This window comes from Sylvia atricapilla, chromosome 3, assembly GCF_009819655.1.
Source record: "Sylvia atricapilla isolate bSylAtr1 chromosome 3, bSylAtr1.pri, whole genome shotgun sequence".
NCBI classification, from domain to species: domain Eukaryota; kingdom Metazoa; phylum Chordata; class Aves; order Passeriformes; family Sylviidae; genus Sylvia; species Sylvia atricapilla.
In genome coordinates, this window is record NC_089142.1 from 5,208,275 (window position 1) to 5,227,582 (window position 19,308).

General features: G+C 42.7%; 1 protein-coding gene across 2 annotated transcripts in view; it reads left to right on the plus strand.

Moving 5' to 3' along the window:
• RUNX2 (RUNX family transcription factor 2) overlaps positions 1 to 19,308 on the plus strand; it is a 94,162-nt gene that overhangs the window by 39,596 nt on the left and 35,258 nt on the right. Inside the window, exon 5 of one of the 2 annotated variants that reach the window (XM_066314692.1) lies at positions 15,049 to 15,222. The exons of the other annotated variant lie outside the window; for it this stretch is intronic. Coding sequence (XP_066170789.1) covers positions 15,049 to 15,222 — 174 coding nt within the window. The remainder of the gene's footprint in view (positions 1 to 15,048; positions 15,223 to 19,308) is intronic. 2 annotated transcript variants of the gene reach the window in all.

Below are 19,308 nucleotides of genomic sequence, written 5' to 3' on the forward strand. Positions count from 1 at the left end.
CATCTAAATTCATCAGGCATTAGAAACTTGGTTCAGTCCTAGTCTAATGTTGTTCCTTTGATAAAAGGGGATTGTTAGTACATGGAATCTTTTTTCAAGGAAGGGATAACTTATTTGATTTCAAAACTGGTCAAGGATGGGGGCACTGACAGCCAAACTCCCTTGTGCTGCCAAAAGGAGAATAATCCTATGGACCTTGTGGGAAGCTGGAGTGCAAAGACAAGGAATGATCCATCCTACCTGGAGAAGAGTTAAAAAACAGATTTCTTCCTTTTTCATAGTTCTGAGCCCTCTGCAGACTTTTAGTGAAAAAAACTTTCTTATTTTAAGTTTTGACTTCCTCAGAGTTTGTGTTGAAGCTGGAAAAAGTTTTCCATCCCTCTTTTCTGTTGTTGCCTTTTTACTTCATTTAAATTGGTTAAGACAGATGAGTTTTGCTTATTAAAAAAAACAAGGCAAGGCACCACTAGAAGATATCCAATTTCTTCAACATCACCAGAGTTGCTCGTTTTACTTTTCTTGGACAAAAGGGAAGAGCACTTTGCGTTCTATTTTCCGTCATTCTTTGATGGAATTAAATCGGGGTTGTACTTAGAGAAGAAGGAAACGCTTCTATGTAAGCGTGGCCCTCTGATCCATGGCTGGAGCCAATGGCTGGAGTGTGCCTTATTTTCTTTGTGTAAAAAAAGCAAACAGTGGGGCTAAAAGGTAGACTAGAGAGCTTGTACCTAAAATTCCGTAACAGAGGGATCAAGTTCTGGTCCTGCAGAGACAGAACTGTAACCATTACAGTGGAAGCAGCTATATTACTCCTTAAAATGAGTCATATGACATTAAAATCCAAGAAACTACTAAAATTTGACTGTAAAGACTTAAAGACTGTAAAGTCTTTAAGGCCAGGCTGTCTCCCACTGAAGATGGTGGCAAACCCTCTGTTCATGGCTCTGGAAGATGGCTTGGGCCCCAGACAATCCCGTTTTTTCCAATTGTAGGGTCATATATTTTTATCCTCTGAATTAAATGAGGATTTGCCACCCGCACAATAAAACCCAAAGAAAGAAACTTGCTTTAAATAGAACGAGCTATTGAGGTGATATTAATAGCACAGGGATAATGAGTATTTCCAGAATTTAAGTACTTCAGTGTTATTTCTGCCTGCCTTAGTAGAGCAGAACAAAATATCCTTGCCATTCTTGCATTGCAGAGATGGTTTCCACTGGTGCTCTGTAGTGGGTGTCCAAACTTAATGACACACCAAAATATTAATAAAATAGAAATTATTCAAAACACCTGCCAGTGATGATCCAATATACTCCAACATCTTTCCAACTGGAAGCATGCATATATATATATATATATATATATATATGTACACACACACAGCTGTATGTATGTGCTTGTGTACATCTTTGAAAGCCATCACCTACACAGCTGCCCATGTGGACAACTTGTGGTTTTTATAACTAGGCATTTACAGCTTCTGTTTCTTGGATTTCCCTTTTTTTCCAGAGGATTGCACCCACAGTGTCATAGAATCACAGAATGGTTTGGGTTGGAAGAGACCTTAAAGATCATCTTATTCCAAGCCCTTGCCATGGGCAGGGACACTTTCCACCAGACCAGGTTGCTCCAAGTCCTGTCCAACGTGGCCTTGGACATTTCCAGGGATGGTGCAGCCACAGCTTCTCTGGGCCAAGGCCTCACCACCCTCTCAGGAAAGAATTTCTCCCTAAAATATAATTTAACTCTCCTCTCTTTGAGTTTAAAGCCATTTCCCCATGTCCTATCACTCCAGGCCCTTGTCTAAAGTCCCCTTTCAGTCATGCCCAAGCAGAATCCTGTTTATCAGTGAAAAAACAAAGTAGTTACAGTAGGGTAAAAGTAAAGCCTGTGAACTATAATCTACTTAAAAAAATCCAGCTGGAGACTGTGCAGGTCAGGGGCCTGGTGACAAGTCAGTGGTTTTCCCGTCTCACTGTTACGCTGTGTCCTGTCTGGTGACCAAAAGTTAATACCCTCTGAGTTCTCCTGGTGTGTCGCCAAGGGAGACTCGTGAATTCGTAAATAAAACCCAGGTCCTTCTTGGACTGATCTCCTCTGCCACGCTTTGAGGAGACCCCCACTTTCTACTCAATCTGATACGGCTGGAAGCAGTAGAAGAGGTATTTGGGGTTTCTGTGGGATGAGCCCTTGCAGAGTTCCCTGCAGGAGCAGCCGGAGCTGTCGGAGGGCACATCTTCCCTGCAGCACCTCAGCCTTTCCCAGGCTTTTCCCGGGGCTCCTCCGCGCCGTGCTCCGCTCTGTGAATGGCATCACCCGCTGCTTGTGTTGGCCACCCTCCAGCTCATCCCCCCGCCGCCCGCATTCCTGGGGATTTGTTACCTTCTGGTAGCCAAACGCGCAGGCAACCGGGGCAGGGGGCGAGGTTTGTTCTCCAGGACTCTGTTTTCCTATTGTTTTTAAGTTCACGGGAGGCTCCGCGTCGCTAAACAAACTTTAGCAACTGTCGGCAGAAGGGTCAGCCCCCTGCCAGAGCCCTTCACACAAACCTCACATTCCTCACGGCCAAATGGGGTTGTGTCACTCCCCTCCCTCCCTCTGTCCGCCCTGGGGCTTTCTTAGGAGGCATCGCCCCCGAGCAGGTTGAACACCTGGCTGAGGCACTGAATTAGCAACCTGCAGAGCCCCTAAGGACAGGTTTAACTTTGGCCACGAATGCCCATCTCATGATTTTTGGGCATGATGCTAATAAGCAGCTGGTCTGGAGTAGAGGCAGCCATCCTTAGGGCTCAGGGGGTTAGTGCTGATGAATGTATTCAGGGATGGAGTTTCTGTAGCAAGGATGGGATTTGGGGTTGTGTAGCTCACAGCAGAAAGGAGCTTTTCTTTCCTTTACACCAAACCTCCTCCCGCACCGCCCCCCCCCCCGCCCTAAAAAACAAAAAAAAAAAACAAAACAAAAAACAAAACAAAACAAAAAAACTTCCAGAGCTAATTATAAATTAAGTACTTTCAGGAAGAAATAATGTAAATAATGAGGCTGTCTCATTGGAAAATCCCAGAATTTTATAGTCCACTGCATTGAGAAGTTCTCTGCACTCTCATAGAAGACATACCTTGTCCAAAACCTTTGCTTCTGGGTTTAGTGTTTTGGGGTTTTCCCCAATAATTTTGTCTTTTTGGTGTCTCTTGTTCTTCACACTTTTAACAAAAGAATGGCCAGAGCTACTCTTTGTGGGACCATCTCTCTTTGAGTAACCAGCAGACACACAGATAAGAAAGCAACAACCAAAATAAATCACAGATTAGGATCTGGACCTACACTGAGGGTTGCAGGAATACTCCCAAGAACTGGGTGCTAAATTCTATTTTTACTTTGTTGTGTATTCCTCAAAACTTAGTGGACACTCAGAGTCTTGCTCTCTAAATTAATGGTGAAGTCAATCTTGAAATATCCCCTCTGAGGCAAAGAAATTATAATTATTCTGAAGTTAGAGCTGTAGGAAACCCTGGAACAGAGGGTTTAAGACCAGCATTTCCAAACCCCCATGGGTTCTCTGTAGACAGGAATAGCTGAGCAGACATTGCCTGCGTTTCACTGTGCCCTTTCATGGCAGCTCGAGGTCCTGAGCTCTTTACAGCATCAGTTAGCAGGGGCTGCTGACTGCACGGAGAAAGTATTGTGTACGTGACTTCACCAAGCACAGACAATCACTCAGCCCCAGAACAGCAGGGCTAAAAGAAACCTCAGGCGACCTAGTCCATTTTTCCTCAGAGGAAGTATTAGATATACTTAGATCATCACTGACATCTGTCCAAATTCTTAAATCCTGCAGTACTGAGCCTTCCACTTACTTACCAAGTCTGGAGTTTGCGGGGTTTTTTTCCTTTATACTTAAAAAGGAGTTTGCTAATACTGTACATTAATCTCTTAAATCTCCTCTACCTCAGCTGAAGGCAGCTTTTTCTTGTGCTGTTCTCAGCTGACACAGAGATCAATCGATTACCATTTTCTGTAGAAAACATTTTACTCTTATCATGTCCTTTCCTGCTTGTCTCTTTTCTAGACTAAACAAATGTATTTCCTTCAACTTTTCCATGTTGCTCATGCTTTCTGAATCTGTTATCGCTTCTGTTACGATCCTGTTCTCTGGATTCTCTCTCATCTGTCTGCATCTTTCTTAGAGGGTGGTGTCCCACACTGGATAAAGCAGTCCAGCTGATGTCTCACCACTTCTGAGCAGCCTGTAATAGATACCTTCCATGTCTCGTATGCAATATGACCATTAATCTTTCCCAGAAATGCATTTACTTCATTTTTTTTGAAAAAAAACCAAAAAAACAAAAAAACACAAAAAAACCCCAAAAAAACCCAACAGAATGCCATTATTGACTCCTATTCAACTTGCAACTCCCTGCTCCCCCCCCAGATCTCCTCTGCAATGCTGCTGGTTAATAGGTTTGTCATTGTGGTGCATTTGCCTTCTTGCTCCAAAGTGTAACAGAAAGCACTTAACTTTTATTGCATGTCATCTTACCAATGACATGTCAAGCACAATTTCTCTTCCTTGCTAATTTCATTCTGAATTCTGATCTATTTCTCCAAGTCTGAAAAGGTAGAGTCAGAAGACTCTACTGGAAGTCATCTAAAGGTTTTATAATTGTGTTTTGTATTGCATCATCCAAGTCACTAAAGGAAGTATCAGCTATTAATTGGCTGAAGATGCATAAAATGCCTTCCCTTTCAATATCAGTAGTGGTAGTCAGTGGGCAGCTTTCACACCCCATCCATTCATCCTCTATAGCTTTTCTACCACAGAATCATAGAATGGTTCTGATTTAAAAGGACCTTAAAAACCTTAAAAAAATCTCGCTCCAACAGCCCCTGCCATGGGCAGGGACATATTCCACTAGACCAGGTTTCTCTGAGCCCCATCCAACCTGGTTTTGAACACTTCCAGTGTTAGGGCAGCCACAGCTTCTCTGGGCAACCTTTTCTAGCATGTCACCGCCCCCACAGTAAAGTATTTCTTCTTAATCTCTAATCTAAACCTACCCTTTTTCTTTCTCTTGAAGACCTGAAAGCAGAAGTTAATCCATCTCAGCCTCCACCTGAGCCAGAAATGCTCCTGCTGACATTGGCAGGGAAAGGTGGAGCATAACAAGGGTTAAAAACTGCAAGTCACCTGCAGGATTGTTGGCAGCAACTTCAGGCCAACGTTTCTTCTCTTAAGCCCGGCTGCAATGTTTATGTGCTGCTTAAGGCTGTCCTTCCTCAGAACTTGCACATCATGTAGGTGCTTGTGCAAGAGCTCTGAGTACACAAAAAGTTGAATGCCTCGTGTAGCATGAAAGTTGCCCCATAAAGCCACTCATTGCCAGCAGCACCAGACATTTTATGAATTTGCAAGTAAAAATACGAGCAAAGAATAGTGTTAAGCATAATTTTTATTGGGAAACCACCGATTCCTTATACCTTTCAGGAGGAAGAAAGGGAGGCATCCATCAAACTGTCATTACAAATTTGATGCCACAAACCTAAGCCCGTGGAGCCGCCAGGAATCTGTAAACCTTTTAAAGGATACGCCTGTTTTTGACATTCAAAATAAAAAATCTTTATAGATTTTTGTGGAAAACACTGATGGGCCAGCAGCTAAATGACATTTTTCAACAGTCAGACAGACTCCACACAAACTGAATAGATGTCCAGTTTTAGAAGGACAGGTAATTACTTTCCGTGCTATGCCCAGGAACAGAAAATACTTGGCCTGTTTTACTTACTGAGTAGGAAAAGATGTTTGAGGGTGGTTGGTTGGGTGTGTTTTTTGTTTGGTTTTTTTTTTTTTCCTGAAGGCTGCTACATCCTGGCTTTTGCCTCCATATAGCCCGAGTGTAGGTGCCCTTTATATAACAATAACTTGATACTACTCAAAATACTTGGCGCTGCAAGCAGGGGAGTGGAATGCAGTAAGAACACTTTAGCAGGTCTGAGGGTGAGTAAACTCCAGTAGTTTTGGAAGGAGAGGACAGTTTTCAGTGTACGTCTCTCCCTTACTTGGCATTTGCCGACAATAAGAACACAAGGATTAACATAGTAGACTCCATTTATTACACTTGGGTGGATAAAGCAATTATCTGTCTATCACGGCTGTAGTAAATTATGCAACAGCATTAACATGGGTGGATATGTGGATAAATGCTACTCTGCCACAGAGGGTGCTGATACACAAGATAATCCTTCAAGCTGAACTTGTAAAGACTGTTTTCTTTCAGAGTTTAGATCATGTTACCCACCAGTGTAGATTGAAACATCTTTTTTTTAACTTTTTAACCACATTTTCAGGTTTCTTTAGCCATCTGAGTTGTATTAGCAAGGTTATTTTAGAAATATCCCGCCTTATTCAAGTTTAAACAGTCTGCTTAAAACCTGCTGCATGGATATAAACACAGTAGTTTTCTAACACAGCAAAACAATCTGTTGAAAGATAGCAAACACACACACACATCCATCCATTATTGCTTAACTGTTGTGTCTTCCATGGCTGAATTCCCGCGGTAACCGCAGCGTTCAGCGTGCAGTGCACTCCTGGTTTTCGGGGTGTAAAACAAAACCAGAAATGAAAATGCACCTATTGATGTCTCGAGAGCAGTGCAGCATCTGAGAGCTCTATGCTAGATTTAAACTAAGCGCCTTAAGTCTGGTTTAATGGCTGTGTTTACATCATCCCCCCTCCACTTCTCATTCTTTTAAAGTAATCAGGTTTCACAAGCGTTAAGAAAACCATCCCCTCCTGCCAGCTGGAGGGAAGCCAGTTCAAGGAGACATTTTTTCTCTCTCCCCGCTCTCTTTACCCCCTTCTTCATTATGATCTTTACTGCCTGGTGCTGCAGCAAACAAGGAGCAGAAATTGGTGGAATATTTGCAGGATAGATACCTTCTTGGCAGGGTGGGGGGGGGAAACTTTACTCCTCAAAGATTTCGCTGTGTTCATGAGGATGATAAATCAGAATGAGGAGCTCTTGAGCTTTTTGGGACCGCCCTTGCTCTCCCTCATCCCTGCTTCTGAAGAAAAAAGGGGGAGGAGGAGGGAGAGAGTGTAACAGATACCAGCATGCAAAGGGAGCAAAGGCAGGGACTGAGACTTGCGTGACAGTCTCTGTTTATATGAGTTGTCTTAAATGTCTCCACGTGGCCATGCTAGCAATGTTTAGCTGGTTTCCTGGCACACGTGAACACAGATTCCTTTATGTTCATCAAGGATGGATAAAGGTGAAAGCAGAGAGCATCATGGTGCATGGGAGTCCCACCTGCTCCTTCCTTGGCCTGGCCTGTTTGGGCTGATGATCCGACTGTGTGTTGCTCAAATTTGCAGAACAAGCTGCAAAATCCTAATCAGGATTGAAAGATTTTTCAAAAAGAAAAGACAAATGAACCACACAACCACTGCAGCAAGGGGAGACCTGGCTCATTCACCTGGAGTACAGAGTCAGAGCAGAGTCCTGCATGAGTCCTGAAGTTCTGGGATGAGTTGGAGGGTAGGAGGGAACTGGTGCAAAAGCAAGCCCCCTCAAGCCGTTTCCTGCTCAGCCTGTCCTTTTTCTCAAGCACCTTTTTGATTTCATTTGTTAAATCTTCCAGTTTTGCTGTTTAACACACCTTTCCCTTTGCAATCCCTGGCCAGCTCAGCCCTTGCCACCTGCCCCCATCAGTCCTTCAGCTGCCAGACAAGCAGCCTGAAGTCCTGCTCCAAGGAGGCATTTTTCACCTCTCTGTATAGAGAAATTCTGTGAGCAGGAGGCTCCTTTGCAGCTGTTGCAGTTTGCTGAAAAATCCTGGCCTCTGGGTCTACCTTTCAGCTGGGTCCATGCCCTTCACAGCCCCCAGTTGAATTTTAGAAACCACTTTATATCCTCAAAAGTTTTAGAGTAATTCCCACGGGTTCAAAGGGACACAGGTTACACCCCCATGGGTCATTTCTTCTCACCCTTCCTGCCCCTTCCTCCCTCCAATCTACTCTTTTTGTCCTGTGCTGGGCAAACTGCCCGTGGGATGAGCTGAGAGAACATTTCCTTTGCTCCCAGTAAATCCGTGGGGAGATGACCATCGACACCAGAGGTGCTCCACGGCCATGGCCTCAGCACAGAGGTGCCAACTTCCCTCTGCTTCTCCTCATCCAGGGCAGGAGCCACAGCTCTGGGAAGATGGTATTCTCACTGGTTCCCCCAGGATCTGGATCTGGCCCATTTGGACCCATACCAGTAGTCTGCAGAGCAGGGATCCGGGAGGAGGGGCTCATTAGGATTTTGGCAAATGGAGACACATTAGATCTGTTTCACAGGAACTGAGCCCCTCCGCAGTGTGCGTTTGTCTGTCTTTATTTATTTCCTTTTCTCTGCAGTGGTTTCAGGTGCAGGCCTTAGCTGCTTTGGGTAAAAAATATGCCCTTTTTAAGAACAAAAAGAGACAGGGGCTTGTTTTCTGCCTGCGCCTGAGTGACTCCTGTTGGCACGAACAGGGCTCTGTGTACAGTCAGGAGAATAAGCTCCCAGTCTAATGCAAACCGGTGCCCTCAGCTATTTAAAAAACAAACTTTTTTTTTCTTCATTGAGTGAATTAACTACAGTTACTGCACCTATGTAGCTCCTTGTTTTATGAACTATAAGAACCTTTCCTATGCACAGCCTATGGCCTAATTATGTAATTATGTCTCTTGGGTGGATTATATTTTTCTTCTCATAATTGTGTCTTTACCTAAGAGACTGGAAGGGTTCCAAGCTTTCTCCTTTCCTGGGCAAAAATTGTTTGGCTCTTGTGTTTTGGGGTTTGTTTTTTTTTTCCATGAACTTTGGATTGGGTGCATTCAGTAGGATTGGGTGGATTGGGTGTCATCCAGCCCTGGATGACAATTTGTCACAAGACAAGGGACACAAGAGGGACCCTCACGACTTTCTTCAGAGGTTTTTTCCTTGCAAAGAGCTAATGTGATCTTCTGGGCTTCTGGTTTATGGTTCCTTTATTTTTACCTCCAGTGCATAGATTGACACTGCTTTGGAGTGACATCTTGCTGCAGTATTGTCTGAAATTTGTAACAGAACAGTGAATAATTTTGCTTCATGCTGAATGCTCAGCATTATTCAGTCCCTGCACAACAGCTGTTAGGAAGCTTTAGGCTCACGTCTCAGCTTCTTAACTGTGGCATAAATGTGGGTCCCTTGACTTCAGCTTTATCAACCTGTAGCTGAATTCAGTCAAGTCCATATCAGTACCTTCCAGTCACTCCTGATCCACAGGACCTAACTGGATGAAATGCAGGTAGGCCTGCAGAGACAATGTAAGGAGAATTTGTGATGAAATTCAGAGGGCAGGTAGCATGTCATTTTTGTGGTGTGAAATTTTCTTCTACAATGTGTATGCAGAAGAGTACATGTACTACAATGTACTCTGGAATGCTGCTGGTGTTCCACTGTTAAAAGAGAAAAAAATTAGAGAGCTTGTCTCAAAGATATATAAGGTTAGTAAGGAAAAGTGTGCCCACTCCTTACGTTTTTATAGCACTTCATCTTTGGAGAACAGTGAGAATAATCAAAATTTGGGTTATTGATTTCTGTTGTGTTTCTGTTGGAGTCAAGAGACAGAGGTGCGCAGACTACAGATTCACAGGACAAGAACCAGATGATTATTCTTCTTTCTGCCACCTCTTAACCTGAAGAAAAGTCCTTTTTCCAGTGGGTTGACTGAACCCAGAGCTGTAGAAATCCTCAGTTACTAGCCCCTCAGTTCAAAGAATCATTGTCTGCCTTTTCCACCTGTAGTCACTCCATGGAATGACTCCAGATTTCACTATCTGGTGCTGAGAGCTTTTGTAACAGAGAGCAGAAAAAAGCCATGGTGGCATTTCACAATGGGTCATCACACTCCATTCTGCTTGGGATGTCCCAGAAAATGTGTCTCCAGCAGGTGACAGCCCAGGCTCTTACTGCTGTGACCTTTCTGCCATCCCTTGGTTCTTTTATGGAGACACCTGGCTCCCACGATACTTCTTGCTAAGGCAAAAACAGAAAAAGATAGAACTGGGTGATGACTGAAAATAGCTAACCCAGTGGAGAGTGATAAAAGCATCTGCTGAAAATCTGGTAACCAGATCTTCTGGGTACCAGGAAAAAAAAAACCAAACCCACACAAAAAAGCTGGTGGGTGGTGTACACGGTACAAAGAAAGGGAGTCCCTGAGTGTCAGCATCTGGCAAGGCCACGTGTAGCATAATCTGATTAGTTTTCAGTTCCACACCCACAAGCTGAAAGATAAAAACGCACACCCCTCCTCCCTGAGGAGGTAAAAATCTTCAAGCATCAACACCACATTTGCATTCTGCAAGTCAGCCTCTTCCACAGCCTGATTTACATCTTGCCTTCTCCAGCAGAGCAGTGGAAGTTCAGTGATGAGAGACGAGCTCACGTCCCTTTCCAGTTACCACATCCAGCAGACTCGAGATTGCCTTGCTTTGATCTGGGAGACAGTCCTTTGCTTAGTTTAAACTGAAATGATTAAGCTGGAGATGAAGACTCCTCACATCTTCTGCCATGCCTGAGATGTGATAATTGAATGTCAGCTTCCATGGGCCACACGAACATGTTCTGAGGCCGTGCTGGGCTGGCGAGCAGAAGCAGCAACACAGGCACTGACTGGCTGGCTGCAGTTTTCACTGACTTTATAGCACTCTCAGTAATGATTTCTGGTTTGATTCATGTAAAATGGCCAAAATCGGCACTGGAGAGGATTAATGACAATGTTTCTGTCTCCAGAAACTTATACTCAGGTTGGTGTTTGGCTTGAAACAACTGAGTAGTGGTGAAAGATAAGAATATTTCTCATTATTTTGGAGAAAACACTGGACTTCTGGTATCCAACATGTTTTGTACTGTGCCAGCAGACAAATCAGAACAGGTTGTTTAGCTCTCGACTATGGATTCTCAGTTTTTCTCATCTCTTTCCCATCTCCTCATCTGTGACCTGATCTTTTCCAGTGGCCGCTGAGTCCTGTCCTTAGTCAGAGACTCATGGGTCAGCTTTCATTTATTTTTGATGACATTTCACATCCAAGACTGCTTATGTCCCCAAGCATTTTTTCCCCTCCAAGTCAAATCCATTCTACAATTTCATCTTTGCAACAGAGCAGCAGGGGCTAAATGCAGTGTTGCAGCCATTGGGGTAGCTGTAACACTGTTTTATTCTGCTCTTCACATACCTTTTATATTGCTTTTTAATGTACCCACTGCTGCAGCAGATCATGGATTCTCCTTCAGCTATCCACACTTGCTACCCTGATCTCTTTTCCTGAAATAAAATTACGCCTCAGTACTGAGACTGAGGAATACAGCTTTTCTTAGCACACTCCCCTGGGATCAGGAATTTCTCTGTCAACGGACACATACATCAATGAGAGATGAAAAGCAGCTTGTGGAATGAGTTTTAAACATGTATCACATATTTCATTGCTGCTGCTTATGTGCTACTCAGAAGGTCTTTTTAGAGTGTTTTCAGCCCATACCTCATGGCTCCTCCATACTTAACAGGATTTTTTTTTCCCGCACAAAAATCAAGGCAGGACATTTATTTAAGTTGCCCACATGCCTTTGTGAGCACCTCCTGAATACAAAGGTTTTGTTGAGCTTCCTGCTTACTTTTAGTGTGAGCACGTCTCAGCCTTTATCAAAGCAGAGTAACACATAACGTGCAAAGCTGCAATGTCATCTTGTCTCCCTGGGATATTTCACTCAGGGGCTGTGGCTCCTTCTGTGGATCCCTTTGTCACAACATGACTCCATGTTACAACCCTAAATTTTAAATGTCCAGAAGGGGAAGGCAAGTCTGCCTTTGGCCCCTTGCTGGTTTCTGGGGACTTGCAGTTCCATTGATGCCTGGGGTCTTCCAGATGTGCATAGAGCTCTTTCTTCCCTACTTTTATTTTCTTCTTTCCTTTTTCTTTTTTTTTTCTTTTTTTTTTTGGGGGGGGAGAGGGGGGAGGAGGTGGGGGGGGTGGAAGTGGCAACACCCAAACCCTCAGATCTATAGATCATTTCAATTCAACCAGATGTGGAAATCTTTTTTTTTTTCCTGTATGTTTTTTTTCCTCTCTTTTTTCGCCTTTTTCCCCCTGCCTATTCTAAAGTGCTCTGTTATCCCAAGCTCTGCTACAATACAGATAATTAAGCAAAAACTCTCTTCTAACAAAGCTATGTAAGAGCAAACAGAATGAGATGAAAGCAAGGCTGAGGGTTATCTGACACAGGTTAGTGCAGGAGTGTGTAATAAGTTATTTATGGAATTACCTGAGAACAGTTGAAATAGATTATACACCAGTTTGTTAGTGGTTCTTTAGTTAAACGGTCACTACATGAACATAGCACAGGGTTTTTTCTATAGGAATGATAAAAAACTCACTTCGGGAGTAAATTCATTCCCAGCTAAAATCAGCTCTGGTGTGTGAGACCAGAGATGGGCTGATCACATTTGCCTTATTTTGAGACCTCTTGAATTTCACAGAATCCCAGAATGGGTTATGTTGAAAGGGGTCTTGAAGATCATTTTCCTCCAACCCCCTGCCATGGGCAGGGACACCTTCCACTGTCCTGGGTTGTTCAAACTGCCAAAGTATGATCAGGAATGAGCAGAAGAGAAAAAGGGAGGGGAAAGAGATTTCTTTAAAAAACAGAGTGGAAAATATGACTGGCAAAGGGAAAAGCAAATACATAAAAATTGTGGGGGAAAAGAAGAGGGAGAAATCCCAAGAGAATATTGACTGCATGTGTATGCGAAAGCTTTTCTTCAGATTTAGCAGCACCCACCTTGTAGAAATCTTAGCTTAAATGGGCTGTGAATATAATGCTGAAGACTAGAGCTTGGACGTGACCCTGTTCATTAAGCTTCTGTTATGGAGTTTTTAAAAACCCACCAAAAATCATTCCCTATTTAAAGTGGTTGATACTTTCTGAAGAGAGGAGTAGACACCCATGGCAGCTCTAACATGGAGCACACTCTCTTCCTAAGGAGAAGGCTCCCGCCGACCCTGTCCTTTTAGGCTGAGTCATTATGGGGGAGAAAACCCAGACTTCAAAGTACCAAATTATGGGTCAACTAATTAATTTTTTTAAATTGCTGGAGAAGTTTCTCCAAAATTAAATCCCCTCAAGTTTCCTCTCATTTACCAACCTAAATCCTTAGGTAGCTCTGTCTAGAGCTATGATTTCTCTGAATCCAGTTTGGATTTATTTAGTTTGGATATTGCATTGCCTATGTGTCATGTTGGCACTGTGGTGCCAGTTGGATGGTGTGAACCCATGTACTCAGTTCTGTGGTGAGAATTACTGTTAAAAAGCATTTTTTTTAGCAGTGGTGGCCTGATGGTTCAATCTCAAGATTCACTGGCCTCATTTCTGCTTCTAAAATAAAATAAACAGTATTGGAATTGATTCTATGGCCCAAAGACTGATGGGACAATCTTCCCACATCTGCAGAGCTGATGTCTTGTAGACTCCAGACAGATGGCTGTATTCATACTGCTGAGGGACAACACAGTCTATCTCAAGCCACTGGTGATTATTTGGAAGGATTCAAGCCCAAACTCTACCAGGAACCCTTCCCATTGTTAAAAGCATTAAAATATCCCCCCAGTTATTCCCTGTGTCAGTGCCCCAGCACTGCTTATGGGCATGGAGGCAGAGGTAGTTCTGGGTTGAAATCAAGGCATCTGGGGCCCCCTTTCAGCTCTGCTAAAGGCTTTTTTTGTGACCTTGATCTGTAACTTAGTGTAAGCTTCATTCCATTTAATGTAGACTAATGACAAGGGTGTCTAATTAGACCAGTCATGTGTGCTCCCTCTCTGATCAGAGAAGGAAGAGAAAGCAAATTCAGGAGGTGAATCATGCGATTTTAAGGCGAGTGTCAGAGACAAATGAGATGAATTGCCCTCTGGAAGTAGCTATTTCTTTCCATTAACTGAAGAGGAAGTCTACATTAGAAGAGTTTAGACTAGATGCCTGATTTATGAATGGCTGAAGTTAAGTAAAATTAGTCCTGTCCTTAATCTCTATGCAGGCCTGTTTCTCCGTGTGCTGAATGATAGAAATAACACCTTCTGCACCTCACATTAGAAGGCACCAGTGAACAAGGAGCATCCTTTGTAAAGAAATTAAACCTAGGAGCAAAACTACAACTACAACCATTAGAGAAGCAAAGCCCTTGCTCTTGAAACATCTCAATTATAACATGAGCAGGACCATTGGGGGCATCCCAGTGCTTTTGCCATTTTCTCCCCTTCATATTTTGACAGCCAAACACCCCTAAATGAGTTTTCTAAATATATCCAGGGGCAGTTGGCCTGTTTAGGGTGAGTCCAGTAGGAGCACTGGCAAGGCTGACCATGCAAGGGTGTGTAGGGCCAGTTCTGGCCAGCAGCCTTTGAGGTTTTCCTTGGATATTGCTCTTTTCAACTGACAGGGGCTAATTACTTTGTGGAAAATCTCCCAGAGGAATGAAAGCTAATGACTAACTACAACAGAGTTAAAGAAAAAAAAATAAGGGGAGAAGAAAAGTTTGGATTTTCTTAGCAAAAACCCACAACCTATAAGCCAGGCATGGAGTAATTGTCCCAGTTGATATGTTGTATATACATATGAGGCTTGCTTTTGGAAAGGAGTGTTAAAGTGTGCCTCTAACTACCTTGGCTAGTTAAAGCAGAAAATAAAAAAAAAAAAGAAAAAAAAATAGAAAAAAGAAAAAAGTCCTTGTGTGAGTGTCCTAATAAGTGCTAATTTTGACCCAAATTGTAATATGTTACATGTATATGGGCACAGAAGTGCTTGATAATGCTTTCACCAGCACAACAAACCCCCTCACAATGTTTCAGTCATTGGGGGTAGTTGAGATACCTGTAAATCCATTAAATCTAATAACAGGTCCTTAGAGACCATTTTGGGGTTTTTTTGGGGGTGTGTTAAATTACTAAATCTTGTTATTAACGCTTTTATTTTATGATTTGCTGTTTCCAGGGCACAGACAGAAGCTTGATGACTCTAAACCTAGTTTGTTCTCTGAACGCCTCAGTGATTTAGGGCGCATTCCTCATCCCAGTATGAGAGTAGGGGTCCCGACCCAGAGCCCACGGCCCTCTCTGAACTCTGCACCAAGTCCTTTTAATCCACAAGGACAGAGTCAGATTACAGGTAAGAGACAGAACCATAGGTTTGACTTGCACAGGCGTTGGTAGCAATTGCTTATGGATATTTGTGTCTCAGCTGCAGTCAAAGAGGCTGTTACAGAGTGGGGGATGTTCTCCAACCAAAGCTAGGTGGGAAGTGGATTTTTCTGTAGTGCTGGAAGCTGAAAATGTATTTTCTTTTCTTTTTCTTTTTTTTTTTTTTTTAATATCTTTTTGCCATAAATCTAAAATAGTCAATCCAGGTCATTTGAGTAGGGATCTGGTGAAATTCTAACTGCCACGTTGCTCTGCCTTCTCTGTGTTGCAATAGTACCTTTAGTGTACAATAGAATGAACATTTTTATTCAGCCTTGTTATTTTGCACTCGTGTTAAGGGAAGCAGCCAGCACTTAATGGTCCTTTTATCGGAGTAATAATACAATCTTCTCACATGGTGGTTTCCTTCCACAACCAGTGCTGACCACGGTAACAACAAATGAACTGGGTTATGGAGAAATCTCCAAAGGTTGCTTGTGAGGGTTGTATGCAACATTTATGATTGCATGCTGAGAGACAGATTTCTTTGTGCTGAGAGAAATCATAAAGCACCCACCATGTGTCACAGATTAGAAGACCAAAATAAGATGTTTGACTGCAGCTATGCCAGAAGTTTGCAGCAAAACTGTGAAACCTACAAAATAAACCAATGTGTTTTTTCTAAAGCCAGAGCTGGTTAATTTTTTCAAAAGAGTTTCAAAACAACTTCTATCTAACTCTGGGCATTTCTAGATTCTAAATTTGTGCTGACATGTTTGTGTCTATCCAGGATGTAAAGAGGTGTTACTCCTGACCAGTTGTTAGAACCGTTGAAGAACTTCACCTAGATGCAAGTCTGTCAACAAAGCTCTTGGCTCAATTCCCTAGACCCGTTTAATACTCACTTCTGCTGCTGCAGTTGCATCCACAGCAGAGTCTCTTTTCAGCATTATACACCAGTATTCCTTTCCTGGTAAAGCACTCCTAGTATAGACAGAGTCTTTGAGTCAACCTAGGAAGATTTCTAGTTTCATGTTTCAAGTGGTTTTGACATGATACCAGCTGAAACTCAGTGGTTTTAACAAAGTGTTGTGGCTTTCTTCTTCTTTCTTTTCCTTCTTTTTTTAAGTTCAACCGGTTTATTAATTTGCACTAAGAAAGAGAATAAATGAGTTAGTTTGAACCCAAAGTGCTCAAGGAATTGCAACAAAATAATTGTTCCCATGAGCTGTGGCAAAGTTCTCCCAGATCTCGAAGTCTCACTTTAACTAGTGTAAAATGTTTATAATATATTAAATATGTTGATTGCACCCATTACATGGTACCCGCTGCCCCCCAGCTTCCCAGAGCAGGTTTTTTTGGCTAGGCTTCATGTTTTGTTCATTGGACATGTGAAGTCAGGGCTCTTGTGCATTTAATTTTCTGGGTAAGAACTGCCGAACTAAAACACAATATTTTTTTCTAACCAAGCCTTCTGTCTGGCGATGTTTGTAGACATAGTTCCCAAGAAAGCAGGGGGAAAATCCAGGCTATAAGTAGTTTTTTTCCTTCTTCCTTGTGCCTCCATAGTTTACCTATTGTGCAACACTATATCTAGGAACGAAAGAGGGTGAAATTCTTCCTGACCCCATCTGGTGATCAGCTTATGCCCTGAAGCACAAGAACTGAGATCTTGTAATTTTCTTCCTAACTAAGTGTAACTTCATATGCTGCTCTCATTCACATAAATGCCTCCTGTAGAAAATATTCTGCTGGCTTTGATTAATAGACTACTTCTCTACCTCATTATGAGGCAGCAGCAGTATTTACAGATCTGGGAGATGAAAACTTCAGATGAGCTTTCAATAAGCCTGACTGGAAACAAAGCTGGGTGGAATTCCCTGCTTTCTCTACAAATTTAAGGCAGCAGTTCAAAGCACCAGCTGAGACTCCATTGAGAGAGGGAAGATGTGTTGCTGGTAGGGCAGAGGGAAATAAGCTGAGCTGGGGGATGCAGGCTGTATTTCCCATCTCTTGTGGATTATGTGCTTTTGTTTTTGAATAAATTCAAGGTTATGGCATACATTATAATTCCAAATTGCTCTCATTTCCCCCAAATGGTGAAGACTTTAGTGAATAAGTGGTCTGATACAGTATTTCTGATGTTGTTTCCGAACCCTTTTCCCTCCTCAGTTTAGAAAAGTCCAAGAGCCAGACCGCCATTTGCTCTCTGGTGGCCATCCCATTTAATTAGGTGATTGGTGTGAGCATGTTACATGGGAAGCTCTGGGAATTGCACTGGCTTTCCATCAGGCTTTTGGGTGCTCTTTGGGACCTTGACTGTAATCTATAAAACTCAATGTGCTCTGATGTTCCACCAAAGTGCTGGGATGCTTTTTTGCAGACAGTCCCTGTTCTGGGATCCTTCTGGTGGGATGGATGGGTACTCTTTGCTACACAAACCACGTCAAGGAGAGATAAAGATGATGCCATGGACGAGGCACCCTTTGATCAGGTGTTGAGTTGGAAATTGTTGAACATCCTCCTACTCAGTGTGGTGGTAGGGAGTGAGGTGCTTGGGCTGTCTTTCAACACCAGTTTCCTTATTGTAGTGGAATATTCGGAATACCACTGGCTTCTTAACATAAGCACTGCTTCAATATATGTTAAAAGGGGAATAGACCCTTCTGTCTGAAAAACAGGATTTTTAAATGACCATTTTGGGAATTAACCAAGTATTCCTTTAGAAATACCATGGTTTCATTATCTTTTTACACAGTTATTATTTAGGGGAAACAATAAATTTCTAATAACTAGAACAGTAAATACTGGTTTCCTATACAAAATCTGTATTATTGCTAGTAAGCACATAAACGTTTTGCTTTCTTCCACTTGAGGCCTTGCATAGCTATTGCATGATTAAACAGACATATTATTTAAAGCCTGGCTCACCCACACCTGAGTCTGAAAGAACTCAGCATTTTAGGGTTCACTTTTATATTTCTTTTCTCTGTCTAGATTGTGTTTATTTTCCTGGTGTATCAGAGTACAGGTTGTGCAAATCACAGCACAGTCCTTAACCTACCACAGGATCGGGCTGTAGCAGAACAAGGCACAGAGTTGCCCTTATTCAACATGGCATTTTAACTAGGATTCAGCAAAAGCTACATTGAAGGGTGATTAAAAAACAAATGGTCCAATAAGCAGCTGCCTTTGCTGAGGCAGTGCAGATCCAATTTGAACCCTGCTTGCTGCCCGTAAATCAGGAATCCTGTCCATTCACATTTGGTTACTGGTATATTTGCTTTTTTTATTTTTTTTCCCCTTTCCCTAATGGGCTCATGCAACTTGTTCAAGTATCCAATTACATTCCCATTCAGACACTGAGCTGTTGCATCAGTGTTCCAGTGTGAGATGAGGAAAACTTGTTTGTTTGTTTGTTTGTTTTTTTAATATGCAACTGGTGAGAATTGGTTTCTGTAGGCCTGGAAAAGCCACGGGTGTAGTGGCAGGAATGTGGTCAGTGTGAGGATCCCATCAGCTGGGCTGTGGGGACAGCAAAGTGGGAGTTAAGTGAGGTTTCATGCTCCATCACCACTGTGGCACTGGCTGATCTATAGGCAACCTGTGACTTTCATCACTTAAATAACAGCCGTCAAAGACAAGTCCTGTGAAACCTTCATTTTTTCCCTCTTCCTCTTCCCTTCTCCATGCACTTCAGCACTTTATGCTTCCATTTCTCATTGCATTTTAAACAGATTTAAAGTCTTCAGAGCTGGCTTAAAAGGAAGGTGGTGATGGGATATACCTTCACTGCAGACAGCAACTGATTTCATGGACAGTGCAAGATGAATCTGCTGTAACTTGCTGTAAATTTATGCAAATTGATTGCATCCTCTGGTTGACTGGCAAGTTGCCATTGTGGACCTCGATTTCATAAAGCTTGCATCCCTCCTATTATTCTTTTAACTTTATTTCCTGTGGAGGTGGGTGGAGGGGGGATAATTTCCCTCTACCCCCCCCCCCCCCCTTTTAAAACTTAGCTGCCCACTGGCATGATTTTTTGAGTTTATCTTTTTTTTTTTCATTTCAAAAA